Raw genomic sequence first — 19,724 nt, forward strand, 5'->3', positions numbered from 1 at the left:
CGTCCCCAGCACATCCGTCCCCAGCACATCCGCCCCCAACACATCCGCCCCCAACACAGCCGCCCGCATCACAGCCACCCCCAACACAGCCACCCCCAACACATCCGCCCCCAACACATCCGCCCCCCCCAACACACCCGCCCCCAACACAGCCGCCCCCAGCACATCCGCCCCCAGCACATCCGCCCCCAACACATCCGCCCACCTTTAGACTTGCCATCCCCTCCACTGGTGTCCTTGAAGAGACCTGTGTGTTTCATTATCTCCTCTTGGGCCGAGTCATATGTGGGAGCCTCAACCTGGACCCCCTGTTCCTTCTGTTTGGACTCATCCTGAGGGTGGTGGAATGCATACAAATGGTTGGATCCAAACAGCACTCTGGGGGAGGACAGGATAGAATGGTATGAAGAAAAACTTATGACAAAACATTTTTCAATTCTTAATACAATATAAAATTTTCATATCATCATCACCACCACCACCGGCCGTTACAGTTCAAGTTACAGCGCAGCCAACATACAGTCTTTGCGTTACACATTTAACACAATTGTTTCTTAACTACATTGAATGAAAAACAAACGTTGCCAAAGTTATTCAATTCAATCTTATCAACGGACATTAGCATATTATTTATATTTCTGTGAAGATAAATTTAATGCAGATTTGCATGAGCCTAATAAACAATACAAAAACAAAAAACATGATATCCATACTTACATACTTAACAAATTCTTTCTTCTCCATTTTTTCTATTTTATTACAATAACTAAAACTCAGTTCAGATGAGCAATAACAGAACAGCGAGATTCTTGGAAGATAGAAATATGGATTACATTCCACACAGATACAACAATCCAATATATACTACTCAAAAGAAGTTAAGGATCACCTGATTCTTTCATAATTGTAAAGTTAATCTGTCATGACATGAGAGATTAACTTTAGTAATATGAAAGAATCACGTGATCCTTAACTTCTTTAGAGTAGTATATTTGGTAAAACAGCAAATTTTAGGGAAGAAAGAAAAAGTTCCGTCATTGCCAAGTGGTGTTCAACGACTACTTGCGACAACAGAGCATGGCGTAACTTTATTTCCACTCACCGGTCATGATGGTGCAAGACGCGGCTCTCCTTGATGCTCTCGCCGTTGACGAGGATGCGGGACCCTGATGTTGGGGTGAGTGTCACAATGTTATTCTTGTTCTCGATGACAGCGTGCTCTTTCTGTATGCTGCAACAATGCCAGTCAACAACATAGCAATGGCGGTAACCAATCAGGCACCTACAGCCTTCTGCAAGCAAGTATATCTGACAACTGCCGACAGTTACAAATACATTCTTCCCTTGGTATCGCGTGCAATTCACAACAGTTGAATATTACGCAGAATTTCTCTACCCAAATAATCGTCACTACTCACTACAAATAAAAAAGACAAATATCAGCATCAGTGCCTTTAACCCTGCATCTACAAAGAGGCCTTTAATTTTTTTTCAGTTGGTTTACAAAATGTTTGGCCTAAAATTCAATGAAGGCGGATGAAATTTTTAAAGTTTTTGTATGAAAAATAAACCCGTTTAACATGGGAAGATACTGAAAGATCATTGATTGTTTTAAGCTAAAATAGATATTAACATAAGTATTTTTAATCACCATTTCTTATGAACAGCAGTGACAAAATCTTGTGTCAAAAGTAGTTTTTATTTTTGTCAAAATTCAGGGTTTTTTGGTCAGCTGGTCTCGTAGACCAACTACAAAAAACATAAGGTCTGAGATTGAGTGTGTGAGCAAGCATCAGAACAATATCTCTGGCAACATATATATCATGTCAATGGGCTTTATAAATAGGAGGCGGACTTTAAAAACTTGTAAATGGTCTTGGTCTAGGTCATGGCATTTCTGCATATGTGATATCACTGAGTATGGTTTTACGCTGCTTTTAGCAATATTCCAATATCACGTCGAGGGACACAAGAAATGGGCTTCACACATGGTACCCATCTGGGTAATCGAACCCAGGTCTTTGGCGGACGTGCAAACCATTTAATCAAGTAGAATAGTCTGTGTGGGACGCCAGTATTCCATGCTTGTTTGAAAAGGCTGCTCACATGGTAGCCACGCCCTATGGCTGACTGTATGACATCAGGCCCCATTTGGCTGCATTGTTGCTCATAATATCAGTCACTGGTTTGCCAGGTCCAGATTATTGATAAGACTGTGGCTTCTTACATCAATCACTCACTCACTCACTCACTCAGGTCAAGATTATTGATAAGACTGTGGCTTCTAACATCACTCACTCACTCACTCACTCAGGTCCAGATTATTGATAAGACTGTGGCTTCTTACATCACTCACTCACACACTCACTCACTCAGGTCAAGATTATTGATAAGACTGGCTTCTTACATCACTCACTCACTCAGGTCCAGATTATTGATAAGACTGTGGCTTCTAACATCACTCACTCACACACTCACTCACTCAGGTCAAGATTATTGATAAGACTGGCTTCTTACATCACTCACTCACACACTCACTCAGGTCAAGATTATTGATAAGACTGTGGCTTCTAACATCACTCACTCACACACTCACTCAGGTCCAGATTATTGATAAGACTGTGGCTTCTGATATCACTCACTCACACACTCACTCACTCAGGTCCAGATTATTGATAAGACTGTGGCTTCTTACATCACTCACTCACTCAGGTCCAGATTATTGATAAGACTGTGGCTTCTTACATCACTCACTCACTCACTCACTCAGGTCAAGATCATTGATAAGACTGGCTTCTAACATCACTCACTCACTCACTCAGGTCCAGATTATTGATAAGACTGTGGCTTCTAACATCACTCACTCACTCACTCAGATCAAGATTATTGATAAGACTGTGGCTTCTAACATCACTCACTCACTCATGCACTCACTCACTCACTCAGGTCAAGATTATTGATAAGACTGTGGCTTCTTATATCACTCACTCACTCACTCACTCACTCACTCGTTTCCTCTCAGTCTTTGTCTTACAATACTGTCACAAAATTGGATATAAGGATTGTGCCATTGTAAGGAAATGTGATCTAATTAAGTCCAAGCTTACCCCAAACCATTGAGTTGTATATCTGGTGGAGGGGAGGCGTTCTTGGTGCCAATCTTGGATTGTCCTGAAGTAAGACCATAGTACATGCTGACAGAACTAATATAAGAGAAATACATTGTTCTATTATAAATGAATATATATCATAAATCAGGGTATAAATAGTGAAATGGCTTTGTCTGTGTTGTAGCTCTCGGCCATGACGTCACACAACAAATACAAGGCAGTGACATAGTTTAAAGAACTATGCTACTCTCCCTCAAAAGCGACCTGTCGTAAATGGTACCAAATTCACTTTTTGTATGAAAATTTACGTTGTATATTTGACAATTTGAATTTAATCTGAGATTCTTGAGTTCAACAATTCAAATTGGTAATACACTGACTGATCGTATTTCTCAAAAGACTCAATACACGAGAGTTCAGAGCCCAATGAAGACAAAACTATACCAGCAGACATCCTAAGTGTTGGATAAAAGCCTGAAGATGCGGTTCATCTGTGTGTACCACTATGATGAAGATCACGGTGAGACCCTGAGTGCGATATTGCCATGATCTGGGGGAAGATGCTGATAGTTCCGTCACGGATATTTACCGTCTTTGACAAAGTGTATGACCATGGCGGTGAGGGCCGGGTCCTCATTCAGGTTCCAGAAGTTGCACACCGTCTTCCGCCTCGCCTGTTTCTGGGTCTCCTCCTCCGCCTGGCCCTGTGGAGGAGACAGTGGGTGAGTGAGTGAGTGAGTGAGTGGGTGGGTGGGTGGGTGGTTTAGTGAGTGAGTGAGTGGTGGGTTGGTGGGTGGGTGGGTGAGTGAGTGAGTGAGTGAGTGAGTGAGTGAGTGAGTGAGTGAGTGAGTGAGTGAGTGAGTGGGTGGGTGAGTGAGTGGGTGAGTGAGTGGGTGAGTGAGTGGGTGAGTGAGTGGGTGAGTGAGTGGGTGAGTGAGTGAGTGAGTGAGTGAGTGAGAGAGTGAGTGGGTGAGTGGGTGGGTGAGTGGGTGGGTGAGTGGGTGGGTGAGTGGGTGGGTGGGTGAGTGGGGGTTGTGAAGTGAGGGGGGGAGTGAGTGAGTGAGTGGGTTAAGTGGGTGAGTGGGGGAGTTAGTTGGGGAGTGGGGGGGTGGATGGGTGAATGAGTTGATGTGCTGGTGATGGGGTGAGATTTAAAAAACTGTAGGCACAGTGGAAAAACTGTAGACCCAAACATTTACCTAAAGCAGGGAGACAATACTCTTCCAATATTAATTACTAGATACAACCAGTCAACCAGAAGCTTTTCCTGCTATCATACCGAATTACCAGAGATGCTGTGGTGATAGATGAAGCCTACTCCATGTCATACACCTTGTGATAGGTCTAATCCCACTGTTTATAAATATGGAAGTTATGTTTATCACATTATTTAAATAATGCATATAGAACTTTATTAATTTCAATTTTACTAAAAAAATTAAGCTAACACATTAATAACATCCCGATTTTTTTAAAGCGTCAGGGAAGTGAAAATTATGGCAAATTAAAGTGCCTAAAAGTGGAGACGGCAAATGCTGGGATGTCAAGTGACTTACATAACACAATCGAAAGAAAAGATGGAAATAGGTGGATCTAAGTTGTAAGTTTCATAATTTTCAGAAATATGTTTGTTGATTTGATTTATAACTTTAGTTAATTTATTTACGATTTGATTGAAAATGTGTTATATTCCTCCTTGACATGATCATGTTTTATATGGACCCATTGTTGAAACATGTGTCCCAGAATATTTCTTGTCAAAGAATTCCAGGGAATAGTTAATAATTTTAATCTATTTGACTTTGTGAAAAACATAGATTTAATAAATGAATGATATGACAGGTTGGTTCATGAAACTATATATTATCTTGACGTGGCTACGGTGTGGCCGGCACACCAACCTCCGGTGTTGAAAGAGTTAACGAGCGGAGTACTTTGAAGCTGGACCCTGTTTCACTAAGCAATCTCAGTCTTATGATTTATTTACCAAGTTCGCAGCTTAGAATAAACTGCAGGCCGTAAGGGTCTGCTGAAATTTAAAACTATCAGCCTGAGAACAAATCTGTCGGCCTCGGGCCTACGGGCCAATGTCTCTTTTGAAGACTGATTGTGTCAGCCACCGGCTGCCGTCTGCGTGTCGTGTCTCACCTGGCTGGCGAGGTTAGCTTCCTCCAGTTTTTGAGCCCAAGTCGTCTCACTCTCCTTCATCTGCTCCTCCAGCTCCCTCTTCAGACGTTCCATCTCTGTAACCATGGCAACACACAGGAAGTTCGGTTAGGTTCATCTGTACAAGGTTTCAGTCATGTCGCAACAATCAGTTCTTTCTGGACACTCCAAAGTGGCGTGGTCTTACCACTTTTAAAACTTAAAGCAACCATGAGACAACTATAGGATTCTGGAATACCTAAGGGGGGCAACTCTGCATAGCAAATTTTTGCACCTTAGACAACTGTGCCCCATTGTTATAATAAAGGATCTAGGTCCCATTTCACAAAGCTATCATGGCGCTATGATTATCGTAACTCGTATACTTTTACATAAACATACGATAGTCGTAGCACTACAATCGCTTTGTAAAATGGGGTCCGGAAAAGTTTACTTCCATGACATGCAAGGTCATACCCTCCTCTCTGTTAAAGGTGGATCCCTCGGTGCCAACAACAGCGGCTCCCCCACCACCCTTCAGCATCTCCATCAGCCGCGCGTTCTCCTCGCGCAGCTCCCTGATCAGCTTGTCTGTCGGGCTCTCATTCACCACGGCCTGGGTCTTGATAGCTTTAGCTCGGTCAGCTGAAAGAAAATAATAAATCTCTTTTTCAAGGAACTTTAATGACTTCTGTGCTATTGACAGATTAGGAACATCAATGAGACCCAGGACTAAACGTTTTAAAAGTTTCCATGTATATCTAAAATGATATTATTTGTTATTAATTGTCCGGTGAATTAAACAATTTAAATAGAAACAATTCATAATTCATCATATTATGAATACGTAACAACTTGTAATTTGTGTGTAAAAAGTCGTACTAAAACACGCTGTTTGAAGGGGGCGTGGCATAAAAGAAAATGTCCGATTGGGATCTTAAATTTTCCGGATCCCTGACTAAAACTGATCATTTCTCTATTGTAACCGACCGCCGTCATATAGCAAGAATATTGCTGAGTGAGGCATTAAACAATAAACAAACAAACTGTTGCTACCATTTTATCTTGTTGTTTCAGTGCAAAGTATGTGTCAGTAGCAGAGACAAACTACCAAATATTTCGTATATATCCTTTCCATGGCAAAAATGAATTGAAACGTAATGATTTTTTAAAAAAATTTATAAGGACCAATCTGGAATTAAATGTAATGAAGTATGAGCTCTCAAATACCAGATTCTTCTTTTCTGAGGAGCGCCAAGACATTTATGAACACCTAGCTGAGTTTATAGAATAATATCTTCAAACATTATACATGTAAATACAGCAGAAGTGAGTCAGAAGACCAGGGAAAGCTGTATCTTCTAAATTGCAGCCTTCCAATGGCATGATAGGGAAATCATTATGGAAATTACGAACCAACGAAAAACAGTGAAAATTATGCTTAATGCCAGATTGGTTGCTCTCGAAAAGGCACATAAGTTATAGTTGTTCTCTCAAGAAAAAATGCTGGCTGGGGTCTGGATATACTCACCTGAACCTGACTCTCATTATTTTAATAATAGTTATTAATGTTATTATCTGGACTATTTTAGCTTAGCTTACCACACCAAACAGAATTTTACTAGATTCAGGCTTCGGACCAGTGGCCAAGGTCACCAATTGTGTCTGCCAGGTAGCTGAACAGATACCGCTATTTTCAAGCTTCTTGTATCTTCACCACTGATCAACACAAACAAGGGACACAAATCTTACCAAATCTTAAAGTTGAAAGTGTCTCTTCATAGTTGATGTCAGCGGGACTCAAGGCAGCGATCTACAGGAGAAACACACAATACATTAGTCAGTGTCGCAACGCAGACATAGAAGACAAACATACAACCTGCACAAAGACTAACAAGAAAATCACTCACACCACAGTGACAAATTTCGATTTTCTTAAATATTTTCTTAATATGATGATTTACAATATTAATTGTATTTCATGTTCTTCTAGGCATTCCTTTAATGGCTAGAGCCAGGCAGGGTAACAAGAAGTATCATCTTTAATATATTCTGATATGATGCAGATGGGGATAGAACCACAGACCTTCCACTGTGCAGGCAAACACTCTATCTACTAGGCCATGACGGTGGTCAAGGATAACGGTGTAGACCTACCATGATGGTTTTGCTGTTGCCTCCCAAAGCATTCTGGAGCAATTTCGTCAGAACAGAGTCTCGGAACGGCACTAAAACAGAAATTACATCTCTTATCATTATTCATCAAACCGAGACATCCTTGGAAATCCCTTCTGCATCAAATGAGTGAGTGAGTGAGTGAGTATGGTTTAACGCCGCTTTTAGCAATATTCCAGCAATATCACGGCGGGGGACACAAGAAATGGGCTTCACACATTGTACCCATATCGGGAATCGAACCTGGGTCTTCGGCGTGACGAGTAAACGTTTTAACCACTAGGCTACCCGACCGCCCCTGCATCAAATGAGCAAGAAAGTCATTTTAAACAGTATTCAGACCTATAGCATATCAGCCTGAAGAAGGAGAAGAGTTCAATAGCATGTTGGTTGAAGATGTTCATATATTTGGTCAAACCCACTGACCCAGATAAGATGTTACAAGACAAAGCAATGGAACCTTTGACCAATGGATCATGTGGATTCAAGATCACCTCTCCCTGGACCGGGTCCAGGCCTGAAATTATCCCATGTAGGAAGTACCTAATGTCATGGATAAAATGTTGTGTTTTGTGTCTTACTCATTAGACCATGATGTTTGATTCATGTATACAAGGGTAACATAAACACACTTTAGTGAGTGAGTGAGTTGGGTTTAACGCCGCTTTTAACAGTATTCCAGTTATATCGCGGCATGGCAGCTTAATGTGGGAGGAAAGCCCGAAGTGATGCGGGCCTCAGTGAGTGAGTGAGTTTGGTTTTACGCCGCTTTTATCAATATTCCAGCAATATCACGGCAGGGGACACCAGAAATGGTGGGTCTCACACGTTTACCACTTCGATGAAACCCACGAGCATGGGTATGGTGCTGACAAACCTAGAAACATAATCAGGGCGAACCGGGATTCAAACCCACAATCATAGATTTCTGGCATGCCCAAGGGACGCAACTCTGCACAGCGAATCGCTGTGACCCCCGGTCAAACATGAAACAAGACTAATATGTCCACGGAACACGAGAACAAAGACTGACCGACAGTTTTCTTCTTGCCATTGGACAGGTCAGCTAGAGCCTTGATGCAGTTGCCAAGTGTACTGAGGGACTGGTTAATGGCCGACCCTTCCTTCAACCGATCCCCAGTAGCTCCAGTGCTCTCTGCTCGCTCGCTGTAGGGTCATACACAATACATGATAGGGCTGGGACAAGTCCAAATTTACTACCTGGATACCCATCCCCCTATTACCTGACCCTACCCGGGTACCCTCTGTAGGTCTCAAGAGGTAGGTACAAACTGTCCGATTGGGAAAAGTTTGACCATAGCTCTGGTAAAATGTGTTTAGATACATGTAGAAACGATCTGGTGTATACACTGAAGTTGACTGAAGTTTTATTTTTATTCAAACATATAAAAGTCAGAAGGAATGGGCGTAGTAGTCAGGAAGAACTGAAAACATTAGTGACTTGCAGTACAAACATAGAGTTTTAGATAAATTTTGCCTTTTAACAATATATCACGTGACTAACCACGGGTCCGGGTAGTCCTGTGGGTACCCAGGTCCTACTCAGTACCCACCCGACCCGAGCGTAACCAGAGTTCCAGATAACTTTTTGAGCAATTGAGTTTTTACTCTAGTGTTTTCTATTTTAATTGCATTATTACATTTTACATAGGGTAACCAATATTTTTTCACTCATCTATTCATCACTCTATTGGGTATTTCCCAAAAAGAGTCAACAATTTAAGATTTAGAAAAAATGAAATTCTGTTTTAGATGTACATAACCATGATAACTGTTCTAAATATATCGACTCAACTTGGAAGGTAAAATTCGCTTATAATATAATGCCTGCGCTTCTGTATGCAAGTTAATTGAAAGTAATTGGGTTTTGAATATTTGGCAGGGGGGGGGGTATTTTATGTAAATTCACTGCTTATCTGTAGCTCTGGTAATACTACATCAAGCACCACCATGTACACACCTGCCAGCCAGATCGACTAGGTTGATGATGGACGTCTTAGTCATGTTCTGGTTGGCTTCGTTCATTGTCTTCTGCACGAACGTGATCGCCACAATTGTGTGGGCTCGACTAGAATAAAAAGTATCAGCATGATCAAACTCCAGAGTCTAACTTTGCATACAATTATTGATTACACAAACTTGAAAACCTGATAATTTTAGTGGAAGTTTACCATTGCTTGAGTGGTCTATATTTACAATAATATATAAGAGGCATAGAAGAGGCATTGTTGTACTGAATGCAAGCATAAAATACCTATAGACCTATATACTATATACTATATACTATATACTATATTTAAGAATATAAGAACTTTAAAAAAATCCCAGCTTTGCTGAAAATAATTGTTTTTCATCATTTTCAGGACAAGAACATTTGGTATGGAATCCTACATAAATCCCCGATACCTTTCTCAGTAACCATGGTAATTAAAGAACCATCATACACTGAGATTTACCTCACGACATCCTTGAAGATAATAAAGGGCATCATATCTTAAAAGCTTCATTTCCTGTTTTCTAAGAAAACAGATACTAGCATCTCCAACAGTTCTATAAACGAGAATGAATGGAACAGACAGGTATGGCTCCAACCAAAAATCCAATATGAATGTCTTATTTATAGTTCATATGTATGTCTGAATACTTATATCGATCTTGTATCTATCGATGGACGCAACATATCTAACACTATGTGTTAACTTGCATTCTTTGTATTTTGGACTAAGGCCTTATGTACAATAAACAATATAGACTTTGGTTACGAAAATCTGGACTTGTGGAAGGCAAGAGTGTGCCATTTGCTTCCAGTTTGTGAAACACGTCTAAGCAAACCCATATGAGTCAGTGTGCATTTTCAAAGACAACGCATGTGTTTGATCTACTGTGTACTATGTTTCAGTGCACACCACTGTAAAAAGCCCTGACAGGACAAACAGTAACACCAGGTTCAGTAGCTCACCTGCTAGTGGCGTTCATGTTGGTGGAGGCAACTGTCCTGTTTCTTGTTCCTTCGTTGATCTTGTTGTCAATGGCTATGTAACTGTCCACAGGCCAAGAGGTGAGCGTGTCCACTGAAACAGACAATAAAAGGTCAAGGTGAAACAGACAACACAAGGTAAAGGTGAAACAGACAACACAAGGTCATGGTAAAACTGACGAAACAAGGTCAAGGTAAAATAGATAACACAAGGTCAAGGTGAAACGGCAAAAACAAGGTCAATGTGAAACGGACCAAACAAGGTCAAGGTAAAATAGACAACAATGGTCAAGGTGAAACAGACAACACAAGGTCAAGGTGAAACAGAAAAAGCGAGGTCAAGGTAAAATAGACAACAATGGTCAAGGTGAAACAGACAACACAAGGTCAAGGTGAAACAGAAAAAGCGAGGTCAAGGTAAAATAGACAACAATGGTCAAGGTGAAACAGACAACACAAGGTCAATGTGAAACGGACCAAACAAGGTAAAGGTAAAATAGACAACAATGGTCAAGGTGAAACAGACAACACAAGGTCAAGGTGAAACAGAAAAAGCGAGGTCAAGGTAAAATAGACAACAATGGTCAAGGTGAAACAGACAACACAAGGTCAATGTGAAACGGACAAAACAAGGTCAAGGTAAAATAGACAACAATGGTCAAGGTGAAACAGACAACACAAGGTCAAGGTGAAACAGAAAAAGCGAGGTCAAGGTAAAATAGACAACAATGGTCAAGGTGAAACAGACAACACAAGGTCAAGGTGAAACAGAAAAAGCGAGGTCAAGGTAAAATAGACAACAATGGTCAAGGTGAAACAGACAACACAAGGTCAATGTGAAACGGACCAAACAAGGTAAAGGTAAAATAGACAACAATGGTCAAGGTGAAACAGACAACACAAGGTCAAGGTGAAACAGAAAAAGCGAGGTCAAGGTAAAATAGACAACAATGGTCAAGGTGAAACAGACAACACAAGGTCAATGTGAAACGGACAAAACAAGGTCAAGGTAAAATAGACAACAATGGTCAAGGTGAAACAGACAACACAAGGTCAAGGTGAAACAGAAAAAGCGAGGTCAAGGTAAAATAGACAACAATGGTCAAGGTGAAACAGACAACACAAGGTCAAGGTGAAACAGAAAAAGCGAGGTCAAGGTAAAATAGACAACAATGGTCAAGGTGAAACAGACAACACAAGGTCAATGTGAAACGGACAAAACAAGGTCAAGGTAAAATAGACAACAATGGTCAAGGTGAAACAGACAACACAAGGTCAAGGTGAAACAGAAAAAGCGAGGTCAAGGTAAAATAGACAACAATGGTCAAGGTGAAACAGACAACACAAGGTCAATGTGAAACGGACAAAACAAGGTCAAGGTAAAATAGACAACAAACGTCATGGTGAAACAGACAACACAAATGTAGTCCCATTAATAGGAAATAGACAACTTGTCTGGCACATGACTGGAATTACTGTAGACTCTGGTTATTGGTCAAAGGTGTACACTAAATGTCACTCATTGACTCTAGGGTGTTCCTGCATCAGAACAAGGTCCCCATCCCTAAGTCCTCGCATGCTATTGTCTGTAAAACTACTGCTAATGATAAGGGCACTTTAGGTGATCCTACTAACTTTTCTAGTCACGTTATTTTAGTTTGGGCCAAGTTCTTTAGGTTCAGTAAACATTGCTGCTGTTTGAATGTCTTACCGTAGAATCCCTTGGAAGGGTGCTGCCGCACTTTGAGACCCCCCTTCTGTGCAGACTTGAGGTTGAGGAGATCCCTCACTTGCTCATTGTAGATCTCCAGCATACTCAGCTTCACCTGCAGAGAGCACCATCATCATCATCATCATCACCATCATCATCATGATCATCATTGTTAATACTTGTACCAATGTTTTGTCTTCCTGATGACATGGATGAGTCTCTTAACTAATTATTTTTATGAAAAAACTTCAAAGAAGGTCAAAATCATGGGATCAGGATGTGCGATAACCACGGTAAAGTTGGACTTGTCATTCCGAAACACACCTGGGATTTTTTAACATTTTGTTTTTTCATCCAAACAACCATTCTTTTAAGAAATCACTTTAAAAAAAACATTTTAGCAATTTTCTACCACTGACTACGGTTTTGTATTGAGCCCATAAAACAAGTAAATACACAAAACAGGCCTGAGGGAAAGATCTTATACATGTTATCACCATGACGATGATTCTGCTTCAGTGTTCAAGACTTCGCCGCCATCCTGATGCTCCACCCTTTTCTTCTTTTTTTTGAAAGTGAACAAATTTGCTCAGTTGGTCGAAAACAGAATATAAAATAAAATGTGATGTATAGGATTTTTGAAATCATGTGAATCATCTTACGATTTTATTTTTTGGGTAGGTCCTAAAAAAAAGTAATCTTCGTCTGGTTTTGTTCCTTATATAGATCATAAATCTAAAATCTGACTGTAATGATGACTTGGTGTTGGAAAGGTTTCTGTTTTAGCCACATAAATATAGTTTGGATTATTTTTGTTGTTAAAGTGACGGTTGCTGTCGGCAATATAAAAATTACCTTGTTTTTCTGAATTTTCAGTTTTTAAGGCTGGTGGATCCGTAGGAAGCAAAAATAATTTAAGGCCTGATTAAAATGGACTTAAAAATCACAGCAGCTGTGAATACTGAGATAAAACACCTACAGGGGAATTCAGATCATTAGCTCACCTGGTATTCTTCCCCCTCCTTGGCCATCGTCTTCTTCTCATCAATGCCACGGAATAGGTCTTCGCAGGCAAGGGGGACAATCCCCTTGTTGGTGCCGTAGCCCACCATGGAGTAGGACTTGCCGCTGCCGGTCTGACCATACGCGAAGAGGGAGCAGTTGTAGCCCTTCCAGGCATTGTCCAGCACCCCCTTTCCCAGGTCGTCAAACACAATTTGCTGAGGACACAGACAGACAGACAGACATGTAAACCTGCTGTCTGGTACATTGGAGGGAACTGGACACATAAATCTCTCTTAATCAACCATGTTCACTGTGTTTGAAAGTAAGGTCAAAAATAAAATTAAGCCCTTCCAAAAAAAAGCACCAACTTTATGCTATGGGCCTTAAATACAGACAATGCCAATATGGTGATAAAACTTGAGATAAACGGTATAGGGTCGAAGCTTCAGATTATATTTATAACAGGGGCAGTAAGGTTGGTTGGTTGTTGGTTGGTTTGTTGTTTAACGCCGCACTCAGCAATATTCCAGCTATATGTAAATAATCAAGTCTGGACCAGACAATCCAGTGATTAATATCATGAGCATCGATCCACGCAATTGGGATCGATGACATGCAACAACCAAGTCTGCGAGCCTGACCACCCGATCCCGTTAGTCGCCTCTTACGACAAGCATAGTCACTTTTTACGGCAAGCATGTGTTGCTGAAGACCTGTTCTACCCCGGAATGGGCAGTAAGGGAACTAGAAGGACACACCTATATTTTTGGCATGAGCAGGACAGTCAGGGGGTGCCTATGATAAGCCTGATCAAAAGTTCCAAGTCACTAGGGTCCCCAGTAGGGCTGGGATGGGTAACTCGGGCACTCGGGTCGGGTGGGTCATAAGTAGGACCCGGGTACCCACAGAACTACCCAGACCCGTGGTTAGTCATGTGATATATATATTGTTTAATGACAAAGATTATTTAACACTCTATGGTTTCACAACAAGTCACTAATGTTCCCATTTCTTTTTGACAATGCACCCATTCCTTCTGACTTTTATATGTTTGAATAAAAATAAAACTTCATGCATTAAACTTCAGTGTATGCTGAGCGGATCGTTTTACACGTGTATCTAAATACACTTTGCCAGGGCTACAGTCAAACTTTTCCAAATAGGACAGTTTGTACCTATCTCTATATATCTACAGTGGGTACCCGGCTTGGGTCGGGTAATAGGGTGGTGGGTACCCGGGTAGTAATTTTGGACTCGACCCAGCCCTAGTCCCCGGACTCCAGTACTACAGCAGTAAGCCTGGAGGGTCCCTTAATTTTGAAAACATTTCTAAATACTAATAGTTTCTTTTTCAAATTTTAATCGCAACAGAAATTGTATTACATGTATATATTTTATGTGGGATTACACTTTGTTTGGAAAGTACAAATTCTAGTACCCGGTACTATTCTGGGTGGAGTCTCATCCAAAATTCGTACCCACACTCTCAGAGTGAGTCATCTAATCACCAGCACACAAAGTCAGCGATCTAACCCACTCAGCCACCAAGGCTTCAACAAAAATGGAAGTCTGACAACTGGTTGTCTAGATAACGTACTTTGTGTACTCATCTGACAGGTGAAACTTGGCACAATTCCCATAGCTGAAAGCTATGAATACAAAAGCTCTTTTAGAAAGTGATCAAATGAAACAAATGTCATATTTTAGATAACACTTTCTCAGAAAAGTACAAATTCTAATACTTTTTGGGTGCAGTCCCCTCTGAGATTCAAACCCACACTTTCAGAGTAGGCCATTTAATCGCCAGCACACAAATTCAGTGAGCTAACCCACTCAGCCAATAAGATTATTCATTTTTTATTCAAAGTAACTTTCACAAGGAAAAATGTTTTCTGTAAAAAATCCAGCGGGGACAATGCCCCCTCCCCTCCCCCAGCTGGCAACGGCACTGCATGTGTTACTAATGACCACTGTCTAAAAGGCATCGTCTATTCACAAAGTGTATTGTTATTAATCTAATACCCCCAGCCTGATGTTCGTAGGTTTCCATGATTCCACCAACATGTCACCTGTATGCATGGTATGCAAACTAATATTTATAAAAGACTCTTTCAAGAACCCATTCCGTACATAACTCATTAGCCCTGGCCCAAAACGAGCACCACTCTGACAGCATACACCCTGTGGATGTACAGAGGCCGGCCTACCTGGTCAGCGTACTTGGGGGAGCCAGGCTCCAGGTACCCATCTCCTCGCTCCGTGTAGCCATCGTGGGACCAGTAGGAAAAGTCAAAGGCAAACTTCTTGGGTTTTTCTTTAGTATTTTCTGGATCTGTGATCTCTGTCTGTTTGCCGTTCATCTGTATAATGAGATTGGCTTTCCTGGTCTCCTCGCGAGAGTTGTAAACACAGTCAAGGAGAACAGCTACTACATCATGTCCTTGTATTTGGACCAGGGCTGATCGTAAGCCTATGAAGAAGTGTTGGAGTTACGACCAACATAGCACTAACATCGCTTTGTGGAGCAGCTTCCAGATCAATATATATTCTTATATCACAGATGGAAATGAAAATGCATAAAAAAGCTGTCAGTTATCATAGTCACATTAAGAAAATCAGTCGGTGACAAAAACGTTTGAGTTTACAGCCTGAACCTGTCTCTTGACATTACTTTCAGTAGATCTTAGTACAGTGTTCCCTGGCTATTGCGCTCCTCAATGTAGCGCTAACTCGGTTATAGCATGCGGTAAAGCATGGCTCCCAAAATTTACTTACAGAATACAAAGTTTTTTCCCAATATCAAAAAAACATTATCAGTTGATCACCACGGTCACGTAACACCGGAAATACCAGTCAACAAATCCGAACTGAAGTACATTATTACTATCTGGTCATCAAATGGTGCCTATTGTTTATCGGGACTAATGCCTTGTAATGAACTTTAGTTGCAAGAGAATGGATACATAAATCATAAATGCCATACTTTGACTTGTAAAAAGTCATATTTGAGGCAGTTTGATTATTAAATGTCAACATAACATTTTCGCAATCGAAATACATGCAGCGCGGGAAGTCCCTACGGTGAACGGTCAAATTGTATTAATGTATGGGCTTTTATTGGCAAAGTTTACTAGACTGGGGTTATAGACTAGTGCCTAAAGTCAATGCATATATATTATTCTTACATATGACAATCATATATTTAGAAGTAGGGAATTTTTCAAAAATAGAAAAACAAAAGAACTTGGCGGATTAACTTTTTTTCAAGAAATATATGACCAGATGAACATGACGAAAGTGTGATGATTTTCATGGGTGCCAGCCACCAGTCTGTCAGTCCAAGACGGTCTGTGTTGCTGACAGACGGTCAGTTTTGAAAAGTTATTTTCTGACAACTAATATTCAACAGTACTATTGTGATGTTTACTCTTTTGTTATTTATGCTTGTTAGTCGAGAAAATTCTGGACTGGCAACATTGTATCTGGTCTGGTAACTTAGCAATGTTGCCAGTCCGGTTGTCTGACTGATATTTGGGGGAAGTTTATACACTGCAAACAGAATGTCACCACTGGCATATGTAAGAGTACATGGGTTGAAAAACTATAAAAGAACACATAAAATGTTACGTTGAGGGGAGGCGAAATGGGGTTTAATATGCACCTATGTAATGATATGTTAGTACATTGTGTGTTTCTGTTTGTACTAATCCGGACTGATGCCGATTTAAAGTGCTAGCACACTGAAATACCATGCCGCAGTTTAACATGAATACCCCACTCAGACACAGTATACTGACTCCGAGCCGACCAGTCCTTTTTAGCCCCTTAATGCCGAGCGCAAGACAGGGTAACAACAAGTACAATCTTTTAACATATGTGTGTGTGTGTGTGTGTGTGTGTGTGTGTGTGTGTGTGTGTGTGTGTGTGTGTGTGTGTGTGTGTGTGTGTGTGTGTGTTGTTTTTGTTTGTGTGTGTGTTTCTGCTTGTACTAGTTCAGTCTAATGCCGATTAATATAGTTCTAGCCCACTGAGATCCCATGCCACAGTTTAACACAGATACCCCACACAGACTCAGTACCCGGACTCCAAGCTGACCAGGCCTTGTTTTACCCCGGCTCTAAGCAGGGAAATAGCACATACCATTTTTAAATGTCTTTTGGTATGACGTGCCCAGTGATAAAAAAAACAACCTTCCACTCTCCGGGCAGACACTCAAACCGCTAGTCCTGGGGGGATTGACATGTTCGGTGCAGATAACCCTCTGATAACACTCTGATAACCCAGGCCTCATTTATTATCTTGTTACTAGATGCTTCAAAACCAGATAATATTAGCAATCGCGTCTTGAAATTATTAGGGGAGCAGCTGTCAGAACCATTGTGGATTTTATCTAATATGTCCTTATCAAATTCAATCTTTCATGATCTGTGAAAAGGTCCTGCTATGGTACCAATATATAACATGATCGATGTTCATGACTGTACAAAGTATAGACCTGTAGCTCTCTCAAGTTGTTTGTCCAAAGCGTGTGTTTAAACATGTCTGAAATTTCTTTTTAGATAAGGGAATAATTACTTCATTGAAGTCTTTGATAGGCATTTAGAGATTGAAAGAACATGAATATATGGCACTTTATATAGCAACTCCTTTTATTCTCTGGCACAATGTTTCTGAGTTTCTTCTCGTTTCTTCATCATTGCTCCACGTGATGAAGAAGCAAGAAGTAGAGAGTGAGTGAGTGAGTTTGGTTTTACTCCGCTTTTAGCAATATTCCAGCAATATCACGGCGGGGGACACCAGAGATTGGCTTCACACATTGTACCCATGTCGGAATTCGAACCCGGGTCTTCGGGTTGACGAGCAAACACTTTCACCACTAGGCTACCCGACCACCCCCAGAAACAAGAAGTAGATCTGAAACGTTTTGACAAAGTATAAAGGTAATTGCCATCCATAAAAACTGCCATATATTCAATTACTTCATTGCAATCTGGATTTACACTGGGGATTCCACATCATACATTGTATCAACTTACTTATTAATATAACCTTATAGCTAAGGCACTTGAGAGTGGGAAACAGGTAACAGTAGTCAATTTCGATATACCGTATTCGACGTAATAAGCGCCCGGCTCTAATAAGCGCCCACAGTGATATTTGCTAATATATTGGCTAGTGAACAATCCCAATTAGCACCCCTTTGGATTGATCAATGTGCACAAGACTTATTAATTCGTGTATAATACACACTCGTGTGTTATATGCACCCTTGATTACGGGCAATTAAATGCTGGAAAAATATGTTTGTCGTGTATAAAACGCATAGACATTTCTTTTATATCATTCAGGCTGTCCGCATAATCAACGAATTTTTTTATCTTTTAACTCTGTTTTTTTTCACCAAAATTATATTCAAATAAGAACCCCCTATTCCTAATTTTAAGAGCGCCCTGGGCGCTTATGACGTCGAATACGGTAAGTACAGCTTACAATAGAGTTTGGCATAAATTAACAGTATGTGGAGTGAGTGAATGGGTGAGTGAGTGAGTGAGTTGGGTTTAATGCCGCTTTTAACAGGTTATATCACGGCGTATGGAGGAAAGCCCCAAGTGATGCAGGTCTCAGACCTTTACCACTTCGGTGAAACCCATGAGCACGGGTATGGTGCTGACAAACCTAGAAACATAATCAGGGCGAACTGGGAATCGAACCCACAATCATAGGTTTCTGGCATGCCCAAGGGACACAACTCTGCACAGCGAATCCAGCATCTAGACGACTGAGCCACCCATGTTCCCAAGAGTATTTGGTATAATAGGTTGTCTTTTTTCATGGTTTGGGAGTCACTAATGCAATAGAGACAGTATACAGTAATTAATGGTCATAAGTCAAATGTTCAACCAGTTTATGCAGGAGTTCCTTAAGGCTCAGGTTTAGGATCATTATCAATTTTGATATTAATAAAAGATAAAGTTGATGACGTTCAGTGTAATATGAAACTATTTGCTAACGATACTTCTTTTAAGTTTTTTATATGTTATTATCGATGATACTATATCATCAAGTATATATCTAAATGAAGACTTACAAATGGTAGCTAAGTGGGCCAAAACTTGGAAAGTATAGTTCAACCCCAGTAAAACAGAATCAATTTTATTTTCTAGAAAAGGATTGAATCTGCCTTACCTGACCTTTTAATAAATAATATCAGTTCATTCACGTAAGCATCTTGGGGTAACACTTCTGAATGATTGTCAGTGGCATGTCCATATCAAAGATATTGATTCTAAAGTTAGCCCTATGATTTAATTCAGAGTATTGCCTGCAAAAAGTCTTCAATAATAACTGAATAACTCTTGTCCCGATCTATATATTATTAGTGTGATTATATTTGGAATAACTGTACAAACAATCAAGAATTTATCTTGAAAGAATTACATCTGGATGCGCTTCGGTCCATCTGTAGATATGCTACAGGCATCAGTCATTCAAAATTATATGATGAAACTGGTTATACATCTTTAAGTAATTGTCAACAATATCACAAAATGTGTCTATTTCACAAAATGTTTATTAGAAA

At 40.5% G+C, this 19,724-nt stretch overlaps 1 protein-coding gene across 1 annotated transcript in view; it reads right to left on the reverse strand.

Annotated features, from left to right (window-relative positions):
* Window positions 1-15,540, reverse strand: part of LOC139464319 (kinesin-like protein KIF28P) — a 31,185-nt gene extending 15,645 nt beyond the window's left edge. The window contains exons 1-14 of the mRNA XM_071245838.1: window positions 15,352-15,540; window positions 13,144-13,359; window positions 12,140-12,254; window positions 10,411-10,522; window positions 9,412-9,519; window positions 8,464-8,597; window positions 7,413-7,483; window positions 7,008-7,068; window positions 5,733-5,900; window positions 5,259-5,353; window positions 3,700-3,814; window positions 3,108-3,171; window positions 1,103-1,231; window positions 206-378 (exon numbers count right to left, since the gene is read on the reverse strand). Of these exons, the coding sequence (XP_071101939.1) occupies window positions 206-378; window positions 1,103-1,231; window positions 3,108-3,171; window positions 3,700-3,814; window positions 5,259-5,353; window positions 5,733-5,900; window positions 7,008-7,068; window positions 7,413-7,483; window positions 8,464-8,597; window positions 9,412-9,519; window positions 10,411-10,522; window positions 12,140-12,254; window positions 13,144-13,359; window positions 15,352-15,504 (1,714 nt within the window). The 5' untranslated portion in view covers window positions 15,505-15,540. The remainder of the gene's footprint in view (window positions 1-205; window positions 379-1,102; window positions 1,232-3,107; window positions 3,172-3,699; window positions 3,815-5,258; window positions 5,354-5,732; window positions 5,901-7,007; window positions 7,069-7,412; window positions 7,484-8,463; window positions 8,598-9,411; window positions 9,520-10,410; window positions 10,523-12,139; window positions 12,255-13,143; window positions 13,360-15,351) is intronic.
* Between the last annotated feature and the right edge of the window lie 4,184 nt (window positions 15,541-19,724).

The sequence above is a fragment of the Haliotis cracherodii genome, unplaced genomic scaffold (assembly GCF_022045235.1).
Source record: "Haliotis cracherodii isolate W230 unplaced genomic scaffold, xgHalCrac1.p SCAF_17, whole genome shotgun sequence".
NCBI classification, from domain to species: domain Eukaryota; kingdom Metazoa; phylum Mollusca; class Gastropoda; order Lepetellida; family Haliotidae; genus Haliotis; species Haliotis cracherodii.